Consider the following 20,796-nt stretch of genomic DNA (forward strand, 5'->3'; position numbering starts at 1 on the left):
GTGCAGGGGGGGAAAGCAGGACATGGTGGAGGGCAAATACAGGGACAGAAACACCTGGCCTTCAGTACTATCCCCTGCTTTGCAAAGGCACAAGAAGAAGTTGCTCTTCTGAAATATTTTTAAGAGCTGTGGGGCTAAAAGCAGAGACAGGGAAACCAGCCCCACTGTGCCACTGTTTTATGAGGGTGATCCAGAAAAGCCATCGTCCCAGCCCAGCGCTGATGAGACCACAGCAGGCCACACAGAGCAGGCCTCGAAAAACTAAAGCAGCATCTTTATTTTATACATAAACGTCAGTATAAAAAAGTTTATTACATAAGAGCTGTTTTGTTTACAATATATTATATTGCTTCAAGCCGATGCAGAAAGTTCATACATTATAGTTCTACTTTGTTTACAATATATTACGTTGGTTAAATGGCACCGCTGCAGTGTATTTTTAATACACAGTACTTTTTGCAAAACTGTAAGGCCAAAAATAACATTGAATTGAGTTATTCAGTTTTTAAATTAGGCAACTTATTTATTTTATTTATTTTTCTTAGGGAAAAGTCTAAATATACAATAGCAAAAATGTAACATGCACCTTTCCTTTGTCTTAGGCAAATTAAATCTGTAGTCATTGAAATGATTCAGGTTAGCATTAGGTTTTCTGCTTGAATATTGTTACTCAGTTTTTGGAAAATATTTGCAGCTATATAATCAAAAAAGGAAGTTTAAACATAACTGAAGTATAGTACAAAACACCATCGAAAGCACTGAAAGAAGAAGCCTATATAATCATGCTATAGAAGTATTTATAAAACTTAAAAGGAATAGTAAATATCAGCTCAGTGGTTTATAATGAAGCTAATAAAATTCCAGCTGGTAATCTTAACTGCAATGAACAGCATTTTAACATTCAATCCATGAGAGGTTAATGAAGACTATGAACTTTGTGTTAGCACGAACCGTTTCAGATGTTGGAGTTCACCAGATATAATTGGATTCAGGTGGAACATGCCTCTCCTCGGGCCTTTTTGGCGAAGGCGTGTGCTGCCTGTGCTTGCTGCCTGATGGCCTCAGGGCACTCAGACTGCTGGCTCCGTACCCTGGAAAATTATCCAAATCAAGAGAAAAGAAACCACAGGAGTGGGCTCGCGATCCACTGCTAATATTTCGAGTGGAAACAGTCCCGCCCATTTGAACAGAAGAGTTTGGTACACCTTACGCAAGCGCTCGCCCCTCTCTGTGCCCTCCAGGATGGACGAGGTGCTGCTGGATGGAAAGATGCTCTCGCTTCGCCAGGGAGCCCAGGGGACCATCAACACGCCCAGGCTGTCACTCAGCCCTGGGTTCATGCGTGCACAGCCCACGCCGGGTGGCTGAGAGTCATGCCGATCTGCCAGTGATGGGCTCTAAAGAGGGGCATGAGCATCGCCCCAGGGGAGAATCAGCACCAGCTACCTGAGCTTGGCTTTGGTTTATGGCTGAACGCAAAGAGAAAGAACAGCAGCAACAATAAACACCTAGCGGGGGGAAAAAAGCAGTCTGAAATAGGTTTAGCAAAGCTGCTTTGTTGTGGAAAATGAAAACGAACAATAAAAATGGAATTCAAATTATTATGTTGTAATTATTTATAGCTTCATTTACCCATCTCATTACTTAAAGCTCATGGAAACGGCGTTGAAAAACTGAGTCCCAGGTTCAATTTTTTTTTTAACCACTTCTTTTTAAGAAAACAGCTTTACCAAGGAGCTATTGATTTGATGGAGTATGAAGCAAGTCTCTCAAATTAACCATAAATCTCCTCTCAAGATCAGAAGATGTTTGGTTTTAGTTGAAAACAGTGAGTTGCAGTGCATGCAGACTTGTATGTGCAATTTAAGCCCTACATGGGCCCTTAAAATGGGGATGAATTTTACTCAGATGGCCCATTCTCAGTTTCTTTGCTGAATGCAAAGAGAGTTTTCCAGTGCTAAACACAGCAGGACTGTACCCAAACCCCAAGTAATTAAGGACGGAAAATGGTGGAGCTGACAATAATGTGTGACTATTGACTCCTCATAACATGGTAGTTATGAGTTTTGGGTTTGTTGTCCAGGTAATTACTGCTTTGGGGATGGTCCTCCATAGTACCTAGTTTTTTTCACTTGCTATCTGAGTTCTTTACAAGAAGAGTGTTTACAAGAAGAAAAAGTTCATATTGAACTTATGAAGTTCATATTGATTTCCATTTTTTCTAACCGTAATTTGTATTAATGGTATTTCTCCTTCAGGGAATGACATAAATACTTAAAACACAGGTCCACTAGCTAGCAGCAGCAAGGTGGGCTCCTCAAACCTAATTTTCACAGCATAATCCATTTTAGTTAGATAATACACATTTTTAAAATGAAACTATATTTATTCTAATATATTTTAATGTGATACAAATCACAGGCATCAACAGCATTTAATAAAAATGAACATTCAGTTGATGCTGCAATGTAAGGTTCACATTTTTTATGGCTAATTCGTGGGTTTTATAGCTGCAAATTTTTTCAACTTTTTTATCATTGCCACTTAAAACATTAAATGTGAATCATCAGCTAACAGTGTTTAAGCTAAACATTAGTACCTCATAGGAGAATGTACAGAATGTCTCCTGAAGATCTGCTGTCACAGCACTATTGCACATGAAATATAAAATTAAATCTGAAGTTGTTACTGGATATATCCAATTGTATTTCAAATAATTTTATAGTGCTACTTTAAATCCAGTGAAATGATCAATTGCCTCACTGGGTATCAAATGGGTCAATAAGCACAACAGAAATTAATTTTAAGGACTTTAACTTTCCTTTGGGACAATATCTTTTGTGGTCTGTGCAGCATGGGTGGGGAAGAGGAGGGGAAAACGTGAAAGTCGGTAAGCATACATCTTGCATAATTTTTCAAGTTTTCCCCAAAGTTTCTAAAGGACATTTTGTTTTTTCTAAGTTTTAATCAGCTTTAAAACTTGACAGAGTTTTATTTCTAGAAACGCCTACCCAACATTTTAAAGCCAGCTGACATTACTGAGGAGCACGGAGGGACTTTAGATCCCTTCCATACCACGAGTGGAAGGCAAATGAGGTCTTCTAGAAATCTGGTTGATATCAGATTCTGCAATTTCTAATATAAGGGTGATCTTGGTAAAACACTTCTAAATAATTCTGAGATTTTTTTAAGTTGTTAAAATTATGGAATATTGAAAATCTTCTGTTTATGGTGTGGATTAAAGATTAGAAAAAATGGAGTGCAGTATCATTAATGAGGCTGGAAAGGCTCTTGAAGCAGTCATTTCTGTATGGCATCGGATGTGTAAGACCCCCGATAGGGACTCCTGGGCTTTGCTTCTCACTTACTTTTATTGCAGTGTCTCCCGTGCCAGCCTTCTTTGCACTGGCATTTGTTGGGCTCCGCACAGGTGCCATACAGGCCACAGCCGGGTTCGCAGACAGCTGTAAGAAAGTGAGCGCACACGCCTGACCTCTTGACATTTCATCCAGAGACAGAGTTGCATATTTGCTTTCCCTGCCGTTGTTCCTCCTGATGGGTTGGTCCTGGCACAGGCTGGGGCTCTCACAGTACATCTGTGACTTTGCACTGAGTGTGTGCAGAGCCCCGAAACACTTCACCCCCCCCCCCCCCCCCCCCATTCCCGGTGCAAGGTTTGGCTCGGTCTCTGGCAGAGAGAAGCAGATGGAACAGCAGAGCTGAGCGTACACCAGAACTGGCAGGAGAGGAGGGTAGTCCCCAGCATCCCTCTCGCAAAGGGCTCCCATTGGATTTTAATGTTGCAACGTACTGACATTTTATTAAGCATTTCTCTATTACTAAACTGCTATTACTAAGTTGACACATTGCTGTTTTACAGAAACTCAGATTACAGAAGAAATTGTGGGGAGGGTTTTGTAAAAAATATTGCTGGTTTCATAATTCCCTTAAGGCTGGTGCACGCTGTATGTCCAGGAAAAAAATTAACTTGAAATACTTTGACAACAGTTAGTGCTGACATTGTGTAAAAAGATACTGTACAGCCAGCTTGATGCTCCTACAACAAGGACTGATGAAGTGGCTTTGGTACTTACGCTTTGAACACAGGTCTCCCTGGTAGCCTTTGGAGCACTTGCATTTATTCTTACCAGTACATTTGCCTCCGTTTCGACAGGGCTGATGGCATTTACCTAGAAATTGAAAGCGCAAAAACAATGGTCTTAGTCCCTGCACCTACTGGAGACAAGTGTCTGAGAAGCCTGCCTTGTACCCAAAAAACTCATCGGATGCTGGCGTAGGAGTGTGCACTGTGGATCTGTCAGGCAGACTCTGCTGCAAGTCTGTGCTTCCAATTCATATGCATTCTTCTGCTTTGAAAATATGACAATAATTTGGCACGGCTAAAGCCCGTGTGTCCATGCAGCTTTTGCCCAGACTTGAGCCACTTGGACTTCACAGAGTCCCCCGTGCCACCCGTCAGTATTGCTTCCTTCATTGGGAAGGCAGCACTGTCCAGACTTTGTGTTTGCAAAGAGTGGGATCCATACCCAGGGGGCACAAGCAGAAGAAAATCTGGTGGCGTTCGAGAGAGATTTTAAGCACTAGGAAGCTCAGGAACTGACAAGTATGGCCGTTACTTGCAGAGAATAAATAGACTGGCTGGGCCCGTCAGCTTGTGGCTGTGGAGCACCACGATGCTGTGGATGGTGCAATGAGGACTGTTCCACACCACTGCTCAGCAACTAAAGGCAAGTTAAAAAAGCATGCCCCTCTTTCCTATTTGCAAAGAATAGAGCATCTTTGGTAACAGTAATTAGAACTGGCAGACATTTTTCAAGGCTTTTGGTCTGGAAATTACTTTCCCTCACATTCATCCTTTGCCAGAGGAAGAGGCTGGGTCTGATGGCACTGTTTGTCCCTGACCTGCCTGGGAGGGAGGAGATCCATGTTGGTGGAGGAGATCCACACTCAAGTTCCTGCTGGGTCTGACTCACACCAAGGGACTTCCTCACACTTGACATCAAGTCTCCCATCACCAGACTGTCAATCCCTTGTTAGAATTTGTCTGCATTATTGAGCTAATTAAATCTTCACTCATCTCTAGCAAGGGTGAGCACAATGCCCAGAGCTAGGTCACCCCCAGGCCATGGGAGGCTCACTGCCAAGTCCCTGGGCACTCTTGGGCCATCAGGAGCTATACCCTCAACCTCTTGCCTCCTTGGTGGCCATAGGTACCAGTGCAGCTTTTCTCACTGTCATACAAAACCTTTTTTCATCTTTTCTAATCCCACAACATTTTCTGGACTCTTCAGAAAAGAGAAAAAAAAGCCCTTCCTAGATTAAGCACTAATATTTACCTGAATCTGTGAGCAAACAAAAACTGGAATCTGGGGCAGCAAAGTGTTTCCTTTCCTTTCCTTTTTTTTTGAAACGGATGTTAACTGAGACCTGCACATGGTAATTTAAGCATCAACACTCATCCTTTCCACTGCTGGCTTGCTGTGCTGAAAACCTCAGCAAATGCACTCATCTCATGATCGCAGCCTGCCCCCTTGGGAGCTCAATACCCCAGGTAGCGCTTGCTCTGCTCTCAACCCCATCAGACTTCTGTGATGCATGTGTGGCTCCTCAATATAAAAGAAATATTTGTTCCTAATGTGCATAATTATTTTAATAGCCCTGAAACAAGCTTCATAACCAGCCGACAGAACAAACCATGCTAAGAAGAGTTTCTGCAAAAGCACTGTTTCCCTGCAGAAGCCTCTGGAGAGGGAACCTGTAGGTATTCTAATTTGCAAACATTTGGATCCGAACTAATTAATGACCGAAAGGAGCAATGATAAGGAAATCCAGGGATTCTCCTAGTTCTTGAGGTAGATCTGGAGAATATGGGTCAACGGGCCTGATACCAACTTCCACAGAGTTGCATTAGGCAAATATTTGGCTCAGCACAGCTCAATTAACTTTGGACTAAGATATTTTCACAGAATGAAGGAAAGAGCAATAACTCTCTCTGTTATTGACTGAGAAATGGAAAAAGCAACAAAACAGTTGGTGACAAAGGGGGACGAATCCAAAACAAAATAAAACTCTCTGGACTCAAACTGAAACACTAATTAGAGACAATGCATAACTATAGCTAGAAAAAAAATGGAAGACTGTGAATGCTTGTTAGTACTGTGGACTGGGTCCAATACATTTCCCAGGAGTCTTAGAGAGTAATTCAACTATTAGACAAGCACTCAAAATCTTTAAACAATACTAAAAAAAACCCAAACAAACAACTTCGCAGTTTTCAGAAGATGGCTTTCTGCCTACTGAAAGGTTTTCTCCCCTTGTTATTTCAAGACCCCCATGACTGAATGTAGCTGGCCCTGGATCTAAGAAAAGAGACTGAGCTGTGTTTCTACTCTGGTGTTTCTAAGCCTCATCTAATATCTCCTGCAGTCTTCCACTGTTGTGCTGGCACTGGTGCAGTGCCCAGAGGTGGTAGCAGCCATCAATCACGGTCTAACAATTGCCGTCCAAACTTTACAAAAGCCAAAGCAAGTGCATAGCTTTCCTTGCTCTCATCAACATGATCCCAGTTTAGCTCCTAGCATACTCTGATCCTGAACATTTTTTCTTTCTTTTGTACAGAAACTAGTTTACTGCCTGTATTTTAATTACATTAATTTGAGTTGCACAGGTAAGCCTTTGCAAGAAGCCAAAGTCAGTTGTACCTATCCCAAGTAGCAGTAGACAACAATGAGCTTAAGAGTCCCTGGGACAGACCAATTAAGTGGAGCACCCTTAATTATACATGCTATAATATCAGTTCTGAGGATTTTCCTCAAAAAAACACCACTGACATAAAATACATGCTTCTCAAACTTTGAACCAAACTTTATTCATCATCTGAGAAGTATCAGCAGTTGACTTCTTGGGGACTGAAGAAAGAAATGAGGTTCTGTCAGAGTGTCAAATTTGAACTTGATATAAGCAAAGGTAAATTCAGTAGAAACCCATACTGTTGTTCTTACTGACACTGATCTGAATTTATATCAAAGGGCAATGTTTATTAATTTAATAACAATAAAGCTTTACTGCTTCTGTTTACCTCCAGTGTTGATTAGGTAAAAAGGAGCTGCAAAATGCCTTGTAATGTATAGAGATATGGCGAAGCATTTACATAAGTCCACTGTTTATCTACATGTAAATACTGTGCAAAATGTAGGTCTTCGGGTATCTGTGTTCTTTCTTTGCACAGTAATCCATTTATTGTCCCATACTGGCAGTAGAGTTTATTTCCACGTGTTTCCAAATTATTTGATGATACAAATTTCATAACATGAGGAAAGCCTGTCTCTACTGATGCATATTAAGAAATCAGCTCTTACAGGCTCTCCCAGGCCAAATGGTGCTCTCCGTGCTCCTGTGAACACGCACTGGAGAACGTCAGTGAGATTATTTACAGCAGGGGAAGCTCCTCGCACAGTGTCCTGTTAGAAGTTTAAGCTCAGAAAGAATGACCCAGGTGTACATTCTCAAAAGCGAAATGCCCATACTCTATTCTGTAGTGGGGAACTACAGAATTAATCCAATTTAACCGAGCTATGAGAAAACTCTTCCTTTAGTGAGATCAAATACTTGACAGCTGACCTCCCAGGTCTCTTCCAGCCTGGCTGCATCTCCACCCCCAGCTTTACACAGCACACTTAGATCAACCATGAGCGAAAATATTTTGCATTGCTTTGATGCTAAACTTCTGAAAATAGAAAGTCTTTTGATGCTTGTGACATGGATTTTCAAGTTGCCATGTGAATGCAACTTAATACGTTAAGTGAAAGCTCTCAGCTCTTACGGTTTGGTCCTCCCTTTACCCCAAACCCTTCCATTCCCAGCTTATAGTAGCCCTTTCAGAGGTGCGGGCTCAAACCTAATCTGCTGAGCACAAGTATGAATTGCCGTAACTTTTGAAAATAGCTGCTCCACACGGGCTTGGCACAGCAGCACATCTGTCTGCCACAGAGTATTGCTTGCATACTTACGGCTTGAGGGTTGTTACCAAACCCAGTTACTAGTAAAAACAAAACAAGGTAGGAGATGAGATGGTCTAGCAATGAGTCAAACTTATCAGTAGGAAACTCATTTGAAGGTATGCGGCATCTGACTCTCCAAGGGCCCCAACCTGCCGTGCGAGACCCTTGCTGTGAGCCCAGCAGAGGCAAGGGAGCACTTCATCATTCAGACACCGCCACTAGAATAAGTTGATGCAAGTGAAAGCAAGCACACGGAGATGCTACTCACTAATTTCACATTGGTCTCCTTCATAGCCCGAAGGACAAATGCATTTTCCCAGATAGAAACACGTTCCTCCGTTGAAACAGGTTGTCGTACAGTTTGCTGAAACAAATAAAATAGGAATGAACGAAGTCACTAATATGAACTCAGTCTGACTTGGCCTTAATGTTTTCTGCTGCTCATCATAAACAAACATTGAGTAGGTTTAAAAAAGTTGCATTAACATCTTTTCATCTGGTTTACAAAGGAAGACTGAAATGTGTTTTTTCCTACGTAATGCTTTATATTTACACAGGCACACAGGCAAGTCAATATAGAAAGAAACAAGCGAACAATACAGCAATGAGATCCCCAAGGACAGACTGTGTTACATCTTTATCAGTCCTCACATGTTAAGCTCGTTGAAGGATCCAGTCACTATTGCTATTGAAACTGCCAGTGTCTGATAAAAGGAGCACAACCTAGGACTGGAAGTTACTTCTACAAGAGGCTGCTTCGCTACGGTTCTTAATTAATGCCTTGACCAGAAAGAAACCTTTATAAGTTTCTGCTGTGTCGTGACATAGATGCAAATGCTGTGCCTCTCACCTGCTAAATTACTTACACTGTGTTAGATGTGACTTTTCACCAAACAGCTGGGATTCACATTAATCCTTCAAGACGTTGGGAGCGTCTCATTACAGTGCACTTTCGAAACATTTTTTAAATGCGGTAAAAGTCTCATCAAGGATTAGATACAAGTCAGAAGGACACTGACAACAACAGTTTGTGCAAGCATACCTAAAGGCCTAGGAAGGTTCCCATTATTTTGCTGGAAAGTCCACTAGGACCTTTTGCATTTAGTCTTTACTTCATATAGTTCTGCAACAATAAATGCAATGTGATATTCTGTAATCTGCTCTGCCATGAGCAGGTCAGTTATATTTCTGCAGGGAACTACATGGTTTTTTCTATGTGGTAGCTTGGACTGTTCCAAATTCTTGTTCTGAACAACTGATTGTTCCTTTTTATCCTTCCTGAGCCACAATGCAGCAACAAAAAATGAATAGCCTGCTTATTTTTTCATGTGTCCAGATGCAGCAAATTAACGTACTAAAAAATTAGTAAAACTAATTTTACTCCAGGAAACTAGAGTTCAAAAAGAGATCATTTTTTTTTCCTAGGCCAGAAATATAAGTGAATTTTGTGGTAGGTCCCACAGCTTTCAGTGGATCAACTAAAGTGATTATCTAAATTACCCTTCACAGAGCTGGCGTATATGGATGCCTGCATGTTCAGCTGCAAAAGGACTTCCAACAGCTCCCAGGTTGTGCATCTATTTGAAGAACCACAAAACTTTTAAAACTTACTTATTTCATCACTTGCCTGACATTCCAAAATCCACTCCTAGAGGAAAACTAACACAGGGGAATAAAGAGAGGCTGCTGGATACGGAGCCCAGGGGGTTTTAGCCAGCAGTTACCTTTGTCACAGTTGATGCCGTAGAACCCCGGGGGGCAGATGCAGAGGCCGGGTGTAATGCAGAGCCCACCGTTCATGCAGCGAGGAGCACATAGTGCTGAGGAGCAGCAAGAACAGAAAAAACATCGCCGGTGTGATAGCAACTGTCTATTTGAATATACAGCACATTTTCTCCTTAAGCTACTTTTCCTTCCGCTGAATATAAGAAGTCATCTTTGTAAAGCATCTTTGTAAGTGGGTTAAATCAATTACATCTCTGATTTGTACCTGGCAATTTGTATAGAGCATTATGAAAAGAGTGAAGAATAAATTATGTTCAAATCTGTTTCCATATGTGAGCAGAAATTGCCTCTTGTACAGTTTAATTCCAAACTGGGGAGAGCAAAGTGCCCACCTACGCCCTCTGGATATTTGAAGTCCACCCCCCTCTCTGTAACTGGATGCTGGTGCTGCAGCTGGTGCCTCAGCTCTGCAGACAGGACTGTCTCTTTAGGGGCTGTGCTCAGAGGTGTCAGCAATTCAGTGGGGTTCCCAGGCAGGCTTTACAACGAACCCTCCCTTCGCCCCCTGCATACATGAGCATAAGCATGGATACCTAATTTAGGCTAGGGGAGCCTGTTGTGTGGCCTGGTTTGGTGGCCAAACTGTCCTGCATGCTCCCTGTGAACCTTCTCCAGAGCCCCTGTGCTCTCCCAAGCCTTCTCTGCAGTTGTGGCCACCCCACAAGGCTCTCCCAGGGAGGCACATCAGGTGGCAATGCTTCATTTTGTGGTTGCCCCAAACTGGTACATGGAGTGAGGCTGGGTCCATACTAGTGAGTTAAACAGCACCCACGCAAGAGGCCAAGTGGGGACATAGGATCATCTATCTTGTGAAATTGTTGGTGCCATTCCTGGCACAGCTTTGTCCCTGGCCAACCAGCAAACCCTTGCAGGCATGGCCCCGGGGTGAGCAGCAGCCACGGGCTCCTCCCAGAAGGGAGTTTGGAGGGTGTTTTTTTGGAGAGCAAGAGAGTTTATTAAACATATGAATGCAAACTGCACCGTCCCAGTTGGCCCCCAGGCCAGAGAACTCATCCTTTGTACTTAATATTTTGGATGTAGCCAGAGCATCTGGGAGCTCAGTGAAGGATGCCATTGGAATAGGATGCCCACAGGGATGGTTTGCTCCATCTCAAGTCACCCCAGGGAGGGTCTGCCACTGGGGGAGGTGAAGGAAGAGATAGGAAGAAAAGCTAGTTTTCTTGCCAAGTCACTCAACTTCTTCGTCCCCCACGCCTGGAAATGTCGTTTGGGGCTATTAGTCACTAATGGAAAGGAAAAGGAGACTCTTTCTTTCATCTTCCCATCTTCATTGTCAACCTGCCTCCAAATTAGATCTTATCTCCAAATAAACAAATGCTGAACAACAAAAGTCCTGTGCTTTGTTTCCCAGCTAGTCCTCATTAGCAGAATTTTATTTAATCTTTTTACCAGATGGATTCCCTGTGATTAAGGATCACTTAACTATTGTGTCAGTTTTTGTTAAAAGCAATCTTTTAGAGGGAAAGCATCTTTCTTGTAAGCAATTCATGTTTCCATCAGACCATGGATGATGATAGTAATTCGCTTACATGTATGGACTCAAAATATATGAAATCTTCAGAACAGATCATTCTTTTAGGAGAGGCTACAGTGCAGTAGCTACAGTTTTGTTGAGATTATAGTAAAGACAGTTGACAAGATTTTTTTTAAAATTACCTTTCTCACAGTGAGGCCCGTAAAATCCATCTGGACATTCACAGACATGTCTTTCGTTGCAAAACCCTCCGTTTCTGCATCCTCCTGGACATTCCGCTTCATAAAATATAATGACAGTCTTAATTGGATATTACATATTTCAGCTGTCAGCCAGCTTTCGGTAGGATCAATATATTCCTTTGACGCATGTAAAAATGTTTTCTGACAGACGGGCAAATGCTGGCAGAAATGGAAGTTCAGCTAAAACCTCCTCAAGAGAAATTAGTTTCTTTTTTGTTAGTCTACATATAGAGGTTTCATCACATGTTCAGACAAACACACGATGTGCTTGTTGACAGACTGTGCATTTCCATTGCTCTTCTGTTCTGTAAGTGCAAGAGTAACGTGGATGCTCTGCTCAAGCCAGCACTTTCTCCTCCATGCAGAACCGAGCAGGCAGTGCAGGACTTGCATCACTGGTTAGACCTGCTCTCACTATGCAGGACCAGTTTCCATTTCTGCAGGCTTAAGTAGACTGCACTGCAACTTGCATTGCATTAATTACTACATCTGTTACTACTGAGGTGACAAAGTGATGAAATCTGTATTCAAATGAAAGAGTCAGCTTCAAGGCTAGAGGAAAGAAGGCCAGAAAGGAAGATGAAAGCATTCCTGCACAGTGGTCCTATATCCTCATCCAACTTATTCACATCTCACCTCTCGATCAAACACTGGTTAAAGTGTTTGGCAACACTGGCTGCATTATGCAAGGACAAGAAATACCTCTGGGTACCATCACCATCCTCAAAACACCAGAGTCCATCAAACAAGAGGCAAAACAAATTGAACACTATGGAACCCCATGAAAACATGACTGCTGGGTAGAAAAACAATTGCTCAAAAATACCTTCCTAGATCTCTCACAGAGAAGAAGGCAGGCAGGAGAGGCTGCCTACTCCCATTAGAAAAAGTGAATATCACTTGTGATCAGTGGTACCAGGGCCACAAGGCAGCTTTAGCAGAGTAGGCATGACCTGCTCATCTTGATGCTCTGCTGTTGACACTCTGAGTGAGAAGATTCAAAAAACTCTGAGATAGACCGAAACTCAAGAGAGCAATCTTATCGCAACCATCTCAGCCCAGACTTGAAGGTCATCTATTAGACAGCAATTGGCTGTTGGCATCATGTCTTTTTTTTTTTTTTTTAGTGTAACAGTGCTGTAAAAATTGTGATTGACAACACCTGCCAACAGCATCCTTACTTCTTCTCCACTGCCTTGTCACCTGATTTCATCAGGAAGTGCCAGCACCTACCATCCATAGGCTGTAAAGATGTACCATTGATTCACACCGATTCCCAACTGAATAATACCTGAGTTCAAATTCAGTTATAGCCTTTAAAGTGCACTTGTTTAAAGCGGTAAGGAGTAGCAGGATGTCTATAAATTCAAGAGGGTTAGGTTGCCTGAGACATTTTTGCAGCCCACAGAGATTCTTTAAACTGTAACTCCTCTTAATACGGAGGAAAACATTACCCTGGACTTAAACAAATCTGAATGATTCTCCCTTCTTCTAATATTTGAGTCAGGTGACATATCTGTTAGCTAGATTCATATACAAATAAACTTTTGGTTTTGAAAATGCAGCTAATAGCTGATTAGAGCCACAGGAAAGGATGGCTGCTATAACTACAAGCAGCATTCTGCTGCACTCATGTTATAGCTTTCTATTTAGTGGGATGTGAAGGGTAACTCTTGAGACTAAGCAAAAGGAAAGAAAATCTGATGTACCAGTCAGGTAGCTGGATGCTGTGCACAACTGCCAAACAAACAGGAAAGAGAGAGGAGAAAAGGTGTAATTTTAAAATGCTCTTCCATTCAAGGCCATAGATACATGAAGCAAAAAATGTTGCTGTAAAAGTAAAGCTGTTTGCAGCAGTAGTAATAGTGGTAAAGGCTTTTTTGTCTTATTGTGTTCCAACACTGTACTCTAGGACTCTTTCTGGAAATGCTTCTCTCTCTGTACCCAAGTGCAGAGCTGCTATTCATTACAGAAAATGCATGCTTAAATACATACCATTTCAAACAGAAAAATAGGAAAACATAATTTTTTGTGTGGCCGTCTCTTAGCCACAACAAAGCCTCTCCTCTCCCCAAAATTGTTGCCTTGCTCCCCTCACTTCTTCTGGCGGGGGCCCTTCTGGATGGCCAAGAATGACTGGAAACAGTGAACAGGGCCCCGGCAGGAGGAACTGCAGCTCCTCACCACGAACGACATCTTTCAGAGGAAGGAAACTCACCCCTCCTCTAACACCAACCGGTAAGGACATTCTCATCCTTCTCAGCATTTCTTCCAAAACCACTGCCGTGTCCACCTCACAGGACAGAGGGCAGGAGTTGGGGGCCTCCAGTATGTGCTGGAGGAGATGAGGTGAGAAAACTCCTCCTCTGCCCACCTCTAGAGTTTGGGAAATCGTCCTTGCATCTCTCAGCTGGCTCTGGGAACAAAGGACTGGGACAACAATCACTCCCAGATTTCCTGAGAGGCCATATGATGCAGTACTGCTAAATTGTTAAATATTACATCTCATATCAAAATAGTAACAATGACAACTAATAGCACAGAAACAATAACTTGGATGAATGCTATTACCAAACTGAGTTTGGAGCCCTCTCTGTTTAAGCCACATTTTTCCACAATACAGACCTGTAACTCTGCTTTCCCTATTAGATTACCCCAACACTATTTCCAAAGTTTATTAAGTTCAGTGCCTTTGAACTGAACTGAAAATAAAAAGATAGCAAATGTTTTGTGTTGTACATCAGACACCCAACTTCCTACACGAGATCTGATTGATTTTACTTCCATTAAACCCCCATTTTCCTTCCTGTTTCTCTGTCCACTTCTTCTCCCCCTCCTCCACCTTCCCTGGGGTAATCGGCAGCAGCAACGCTTCAAAGGAGACAAGCAGCTTTGCTATTTAGGTGTAGTGAGGTTTCAAAGAATAAACAGCTCCTGCTCCGGCTGCTCGCTCTTTGAAGCCACACTACAGCCAATTAGCTCAGAGAAAAAAGGGCAGAGAAGAAAGTGTGGGACTGGGAACGAAGATTTAATAGGAGAAGAATAAACATCTCACTCTTTGTACATCAGCCCTGTCATGGGTTAATTTGATACAATTGCACAGGACATGGGATAACTGCCTTATCTTAGTTACTGCTTTTTCAATTTCAACAGCGTCAGTTTAAAGTGATAATTATAGTTGTTTGTAGTGTATCAAATTAATCCAGAAAGTCTTATTACGTAGTGTTTATGGTTCATAGACCGGTTGATTAAACAGGTTGATTAAACACTGCAATAACTTCATGGTGCCCTTCTTCTACCGGTGCATCCTGTGTGTTTACTGCTTGACTGCAAGTATTGAGGACCAGCTTCCACCACCTTACCTGTATCCAAAACCAAGAGGTTGCCATCTGAGCTCCAGAGAAGCTAAAGCCAAATTTCGCAAAAACATTCTGATTTAGGATTTTTGCATTCGGTTTGTATGTCCAAGTTGAGATTTAATGAACTGTTGAACTAAGGCACCGACCAGTATTTATTGAAGTCGGTGTCCCCACTACAGATCCCAGAAGTTCAGTTCTGCAAATTATGTACCACTTCTGGAAATGTTAGCCTCAGCTTGTTTTCATAGGACTAGCTCTTCTCCAAGCACCTCAAATCATTTGCTAACAGGTGCTTCTTGCATGATACATTTCTATCAATGGCCTTGACGTGATGAGCTGTGAACGGGAGGAGAAATGCCTCCAACCCCGTCTGCTAAGGGAGACATAGTTGACAGTAAGAAAAGGGTTAGTAAACATGTAGTGAATGAACAGCAAATCCACAGACAGAGCCAGAACAGCCTGGCATTCACCACCATTGCTACACATTGTGTGAGCACTTTATTTCCATCTTCTCTAGCCATTCTCCTGAATGAAACATGAGAAAGTTAGGTGACCAGGTCTAACGGTATTTTGCCATGTCCTCTTTAGCGTTACCTTGCTGACAGGTTTTAAAGAAGATGGCGTTCTGAGGGGTCTGGAGAATAATATTGCCTTCTGAATTCATTATGATCACATTCACTTCAAACGCAGCAACCCCATCTTGTTTTCCAAGGCAAGGAAATCCAACCTGAACGACTTAAAGGAGAACAATAACAATAATATTTATATTTACATGCACATATATCTATATACATATAAAAACATACATCAAAATAATAAAAATATAGATAATATTTATATTTAAGCTTCAGAGTAATGCCATTTGATGAAAACCTGTAACACAGAGACACACAGATCACCTTATTCATAGGCAGCTCCAGGACTGCAAGCAGAGCAGCACAGGAGATGAGCCTGCGCTCATTTACTGACATAACCCCAACAGTCTGCAGCACAGACAGCAATCTTAACACAAACATACTTTTGCTTGCAGACAAGGCAATTAATCATGTGGAGGTATCTAAGGACACACCAAAACAAGCTGGAAGGCTATATTTAATTTTCTAAGCTGAGCTGATCACTTCTGAGTCTAAATTTTGCAGGCTCTCTCACACAACTTCTGCAAAAACGCCTTACAAATTTTGGAATAAAAGTTACTTTAGATATGTTTTGCTGTTTTGGATATTGCAATTGATACTTAAATAAAATACTGATTTAATCAAAACTTACTCCATAAAGTGCTGGCAAGATGGTTCACTTGATAAATAAGATCATGGGTGCAAATATTTAAAAAAAAGACAGAGACACATCACTCTGACAGAACTTGTTAAGTGTAGCAATATTTGAAGATTGCCTTTCCAGGAAAAGTATTCAAACGCTTTTGAACTACAAAGAGTTTAAGTAAATAATTAAGACCAGTAAATCTGGAGTATTTTAATGAGGAAGCGAGCCCGATACGTCAGAGCTATGGAATGCTCCTCTGTGATTGTCACAAGTGATCTTAAATAATCTTCAGATGAAACGATTTTATCTCTTTTCTTCAAAATTGGCTCTTCTTAGCTGCTTTATAAGTTAGATCCAGCTAATAGAAATTGTTTATTCTTTTCTTCTGAAGCTGGCCTGAGATTTCAGAACCAAATATTAAGCTAACAGCCCTACATTTCATTTGTTTTAAATTGCTTGTTACAAAAAAAATTTGCAAGTCATAATTGGGCCATTTTTGTTATTTGTTGCCTTGGTGTAATACAGAATAATTTGTTGATGAAACACATTCTGCCTCTGGTAAGTCCTACAGACTGAAAGGTCTGTTGCAGTTTTCATTATAAAGCAATTTCATTGTTGAAGCACTTTTACACTGATCTTTTAAAAGACCGTTACAAAAAGCATGTAACCATGTGGTAAGAAGGAAACTCTTACAGTGGATTAAATATAGTTTAAGTGCAGTGAACTTCTTAAACCGTAGTAACCTTCTTACAGCGCAAGTGCAGGAAATCAGTGCTTGTATGGGGATATGCATGAGTTAGCTGAGCAAATTGTTATGGGGAGGAAGATATGGCAGAAGTTTAATGATGGCACTATAGTCATATCTAGACTTCATTGAATCAGTAGCAAACCCCTGATCTCCCCTGAGATTTGGCTGTGGGTTTAAATGCTTAGAGCAAAGACCAGGCATGCATCTCTTAGGGCTAAAGTCTGAGGGTACAGGTCAGAAACCCCTTATTCCAGCACTCCCCACCCTGGAAGCATCTGTATTTTTGGACTTCCCATATGTCCGAACTCCTAGGCACACAGAAATGCAGTAAAGGACCCCCCTGTGAGCAATAAGCACCTGGATCCTGACTGAGCTCTGTGGTGGTTCAGAAATAAAGTCCCTAAACTCTGCCGGAATCCCTGCCTTTTTATGCTTGTTTGAATAATGCTAAGCACGCAGCAACAGCACTACAGTCAAAACAAAGCACAGAGCAAAAGTCCCTTGCATCCAGAGCCACGGCCGCAAGCTCCCATGGGCTACCGAAGCACTGAGCAGGGCTGTGGCAGGGCAAACCTCAGGTCTGGTCCCTGCTTCCCAAATTCAGGATGCAGTTTACATTTGCCCATCACTGGCTAAAACCAAGGAGAGGGAATCACAGCTCAGGACTTCTCTCTGCCAGCCATCGTCCCCCCACCAGGCCACAGAATTGCCTCTCCTGCACATTTATATTTCTACATCTTCTGGAGCGCTTGCACCCAGGGCTGCAGAGCAGATGGCTCTAGCAGGTGTGAGGAAAATTTAACTAATTTGAAAAGGAACCTAAGGAAACCTTGTGATTTATATCTACTTTAATTTTATCTGGTAATTAGAATGCTCTCCTGGGATGTGGAGGATGCAGGTTAAGATTGTAATCTTTCGGGCTAAAATGCTTTTTCAAGAAATATCTTACTACTCTTGATTTGTTATTAAATACAAGCTTGTGACTGAATTTCTTGTGACATGTGTATGTGTAGAAAAATTATTTGCTAACGCAATAGATTCACCCAAACTAGACTACATTTGTCAGAACAGTTTTGTGAAGATATAAATTATATAATTAACTACAAAGTAGCCACCATTCATTATTTTTATAGCATGTATTTATTTAAGGCTACTTAGTGCATTTTGGCCAGCTAGCAGGCAGCGTAAAAAACCACCATCACGCTAGTGGCTCACTGTTAAATAGCGTACATGCCTCAAATACTGTACGTGTACTGACTATTACTGATTATCAATCGCTGTTAAACAGTGGACTAACTATAATGCCAAACAGAACTTAAATAGAGCTTATATATACTAAATGCAGTGGTGCACTGCACATGCTCCATGTAAGGAAACACGATGGACATGCCCATATTAGTCCTGGAACTGAGGTACCAGGGCTGCAAACAGGGTAAGTCCTTTTTGGCTTTAATCAGACCTCCTATCATGATGGTTAACAGACCTTCTGCTGGAACTCTGAGATCTCATCTCTGGCCTCCCTTCACTTGTAGATTATATGTTTTCCTAAACACAATCAGAAGGGGGTCACTTTGGTCTACACTTTCTAGATAGTTAAAAATTAAAGGAGAAAGTAGCTTATATTAGAAGATGCTGAGTGTAGAGCTTCCCACATATCTCACCTGCTTTATATGGAGGTGGAAATAATCTAAATGCTTAACAGGAACTTTGCCTTTGTGACATTTTTAGTTCCATTTAGAGTAAATGTCTTTACTTGCCAATTTATTGGGCTTGCAATCAATTAAATTGCAGCAATTGTGGTGCAAATATTATAGCACTCTTCATCCAAACCCATTTTCAATACCACTCATTCAATCCACAGTGAATGGAGAGACCAATCATTAATGTTAAATTCCAGGTCCCACGGCAAAAAGCTGTGCTGCAACATTACTTCAATGCCATTCTACTACAAGCTCAAAATGGAAGATATCAAACACAAACTTTCAGAATTTATACATTAAAAAAAGAGAAGAAAAAGAAAGACCAAAGACGTAAACCTGTGTATCAGTGCTACACATGGATCCTTACACAGCCCCACCCTCTCATTCCTTTTCTCACGTGGTCTTAGGTTGGCTAAGGCTGCTGATGAAACCATGATCACTAAGACACTACTGTCACCCAGATGTACATTTCTGCCTTCCTGCCAGAGACTACCACATATTAGCCCTGGAACATATCATGTAGACTGTTACTCAATCACTTCAGAGCAAAGTGGATTCGATAACCACTCATGGAAAGCTGTTTTACCCCACCTCAGCTTGGGCTCAGCCTCTGCTGTGGAGCTATAAGCTCCAGTGAAGGACTGAGAATGCACAAGTAAGGGAAAAGTGGTAAATGATAATATCCTAAACCAGAACTTAGGTCTTTGAGCTGAATGTCCGGTGACAACACCTGACCCCAACTGAAAGTAAAATGTCCACAAACTGCAACCTCTGAGAAACAGAATAATTTGATAACTATTCCTTACAGTGATCAAAGATATCGTTTTCCAAAAGCTGCACAACTTAAGTAATAATATTCACGCACATGAATTTTATGCAACAATTTTGCACAAGTTTCTGCTGATTTAGCTACACATAAAAGCTTCACGTGACTTGGCTCAGACACAATATGCTGCTGTAGTCAGGCAAGGCACTCACGAACTGTTCAATGTCAAGCACTGTGGCAAGCATTTCTTTAGCAATAAACTTCAGAACTGCAATTCATAATAAGACATTTAGACTTCACTGGCTGCAGAATACTTTTTACAGGGACACAATTTATAGTATCAACAGCACAAACCTGATGCTTTATGAGGAACTGTTCCAAGCAGAGGGATATTTATAGTTGGATCTGCCATTATGCCTTTATCCAAAGAGCGCAAAGACAGGAACTCATAGAAGTACTCAGCCTATGACAAAATAAATAAAAAATCAATACGTATTATAACTGCATTCATGGTAGCAAACTATTTAGCATATAAACTACAGCAGAAAATACCACACTTTTCATTATGCCATTCACTGGATTTGTTTCTATTATTTCCTTGAGTGCTTCTTTACCTAAGCATAACTTTCAGATAATTTCCTTTTATTTCAGAGATTGCACGTGACCATACAGTAATCAGGACGCAGCACAACAGCAAGGAAAATGGCATGCATACAGTGAACGAATGTCGTACAGAGAAGACATTTTTTACAACCCACATCTTTTATCTGGCAGACCACAAAAAATGTATGAACAGTAAGCTAATTCTTAAAGCTGTTTTTTGGGCAGAATCCTCCTAGAAGTGGCTGGTGAACCTGGATGACCTGCCTGCACCACAAGTGCAGCTTAAAGAACATACTCATGTGCATGATGCAACTGTGGCGTGAGAATATCCGAGCTTGCTCTTGGTTGACCTGCACGGCACGGCACATTGCCTTGGGGAAACAGTGCCAGGTAATCAATAGCCACGTTACTGGAGCGCCATGCTAGGACACATACCTTGCTTACAGCTCTGATGCTGCCTTGTCCAACCTCAGTTCATTAAATTGTTCCAAGGGTGGAGCTGAGAGCTTTCCTACAGAGTTGGCTTCATGTCACTCATTATTAACCACAACATAAATGATTTGTTTTGGCGATCCCCAAAAGGTGTTGGCATGATTTAAAAAATACTTTCCACTGCCTTCATCCTACTCCTCATATGCACCTGCATTCTGGCACAGACTGTAGGCTTTGGTACTTTCTTTCATGGGATCCAGGCCTCTCTGTTGAGTCATCTGTTCAATAGTTCTTCATATTTGATGCAAAGTGACGTCATGCATCTGCAGCGTAGCTGTACACACCATGTACACCCGAGATATATGCATCTTAGCAAGTCACTGGA

At 41.6% G+C, this 20,796-nt stretch overlaps 1 protein-coding gene across 1 annotated transcript in view; it reads right to left on the reverse strand.

Moving 5' to 3' along the window:
* Positions 1 to 253: 253 nt before the first annotated feature.
* The window catches only part of WIF1 (Wnt inhibitory factor 1), a 43,431-nt gene continuing 22,888 nt past the window's right edge, over positions 254 to 20,796 (reverse strand). The window contains exons 3-10 of the mRNA XM_087765645.1: positions 19,731 to 19,839; positions 15,497 to 15,637; positions 11,484 to 11,579; positions 9,746 to 9,841; positions 8,290 to 8,385; positions 4,095 to 4,190; positions 3,369 to 3,464; positions 254 to 1,091 (exon numbers count right to left, since the gene is read on the reverse strand). Coding sequence (XP_087621771.1) covers positions 970 to 1,091; positions 3,369 to 3,464; positions 4,095 to 4,190; positions 8,290 to 8,385; positions 9,746 to 9,841; positions 11,484 to 11,579; positions 15,497 to 15,637; positions 19,731 to 19,839 — 852 coding nt within the window. The 3' untranslated portion in view covers positions 254 to 969. The remainder of the gene's footprint in view (positions 1,092 to 3,368; positions 3,465 to 4,094; positions 4,191 to 8,289; positions 8,386 to 9,745; positions 9,842 to 11,483; positions 11,580 to 15,496; positions 15,638 to 19,730; positions 19,840 to 20,796) is intronic.

The sequence above is a fragment of the Nipponia nippon genome, unplaced genomic scaffold (genome assembly GCF_047370975.1).
Source record: "Nipponia nippon isolate SJK-2023a ecotype South Korea unplaced genomic scaffold, ASM4737097v1 scaffold_3, whole genome shotgun sequence".
NCBI lineage: Eukaryota > Metazoa > Chordata > Aves > Pelecaniformes > Threskiornithidae > Nipponia > Nipponia nippon.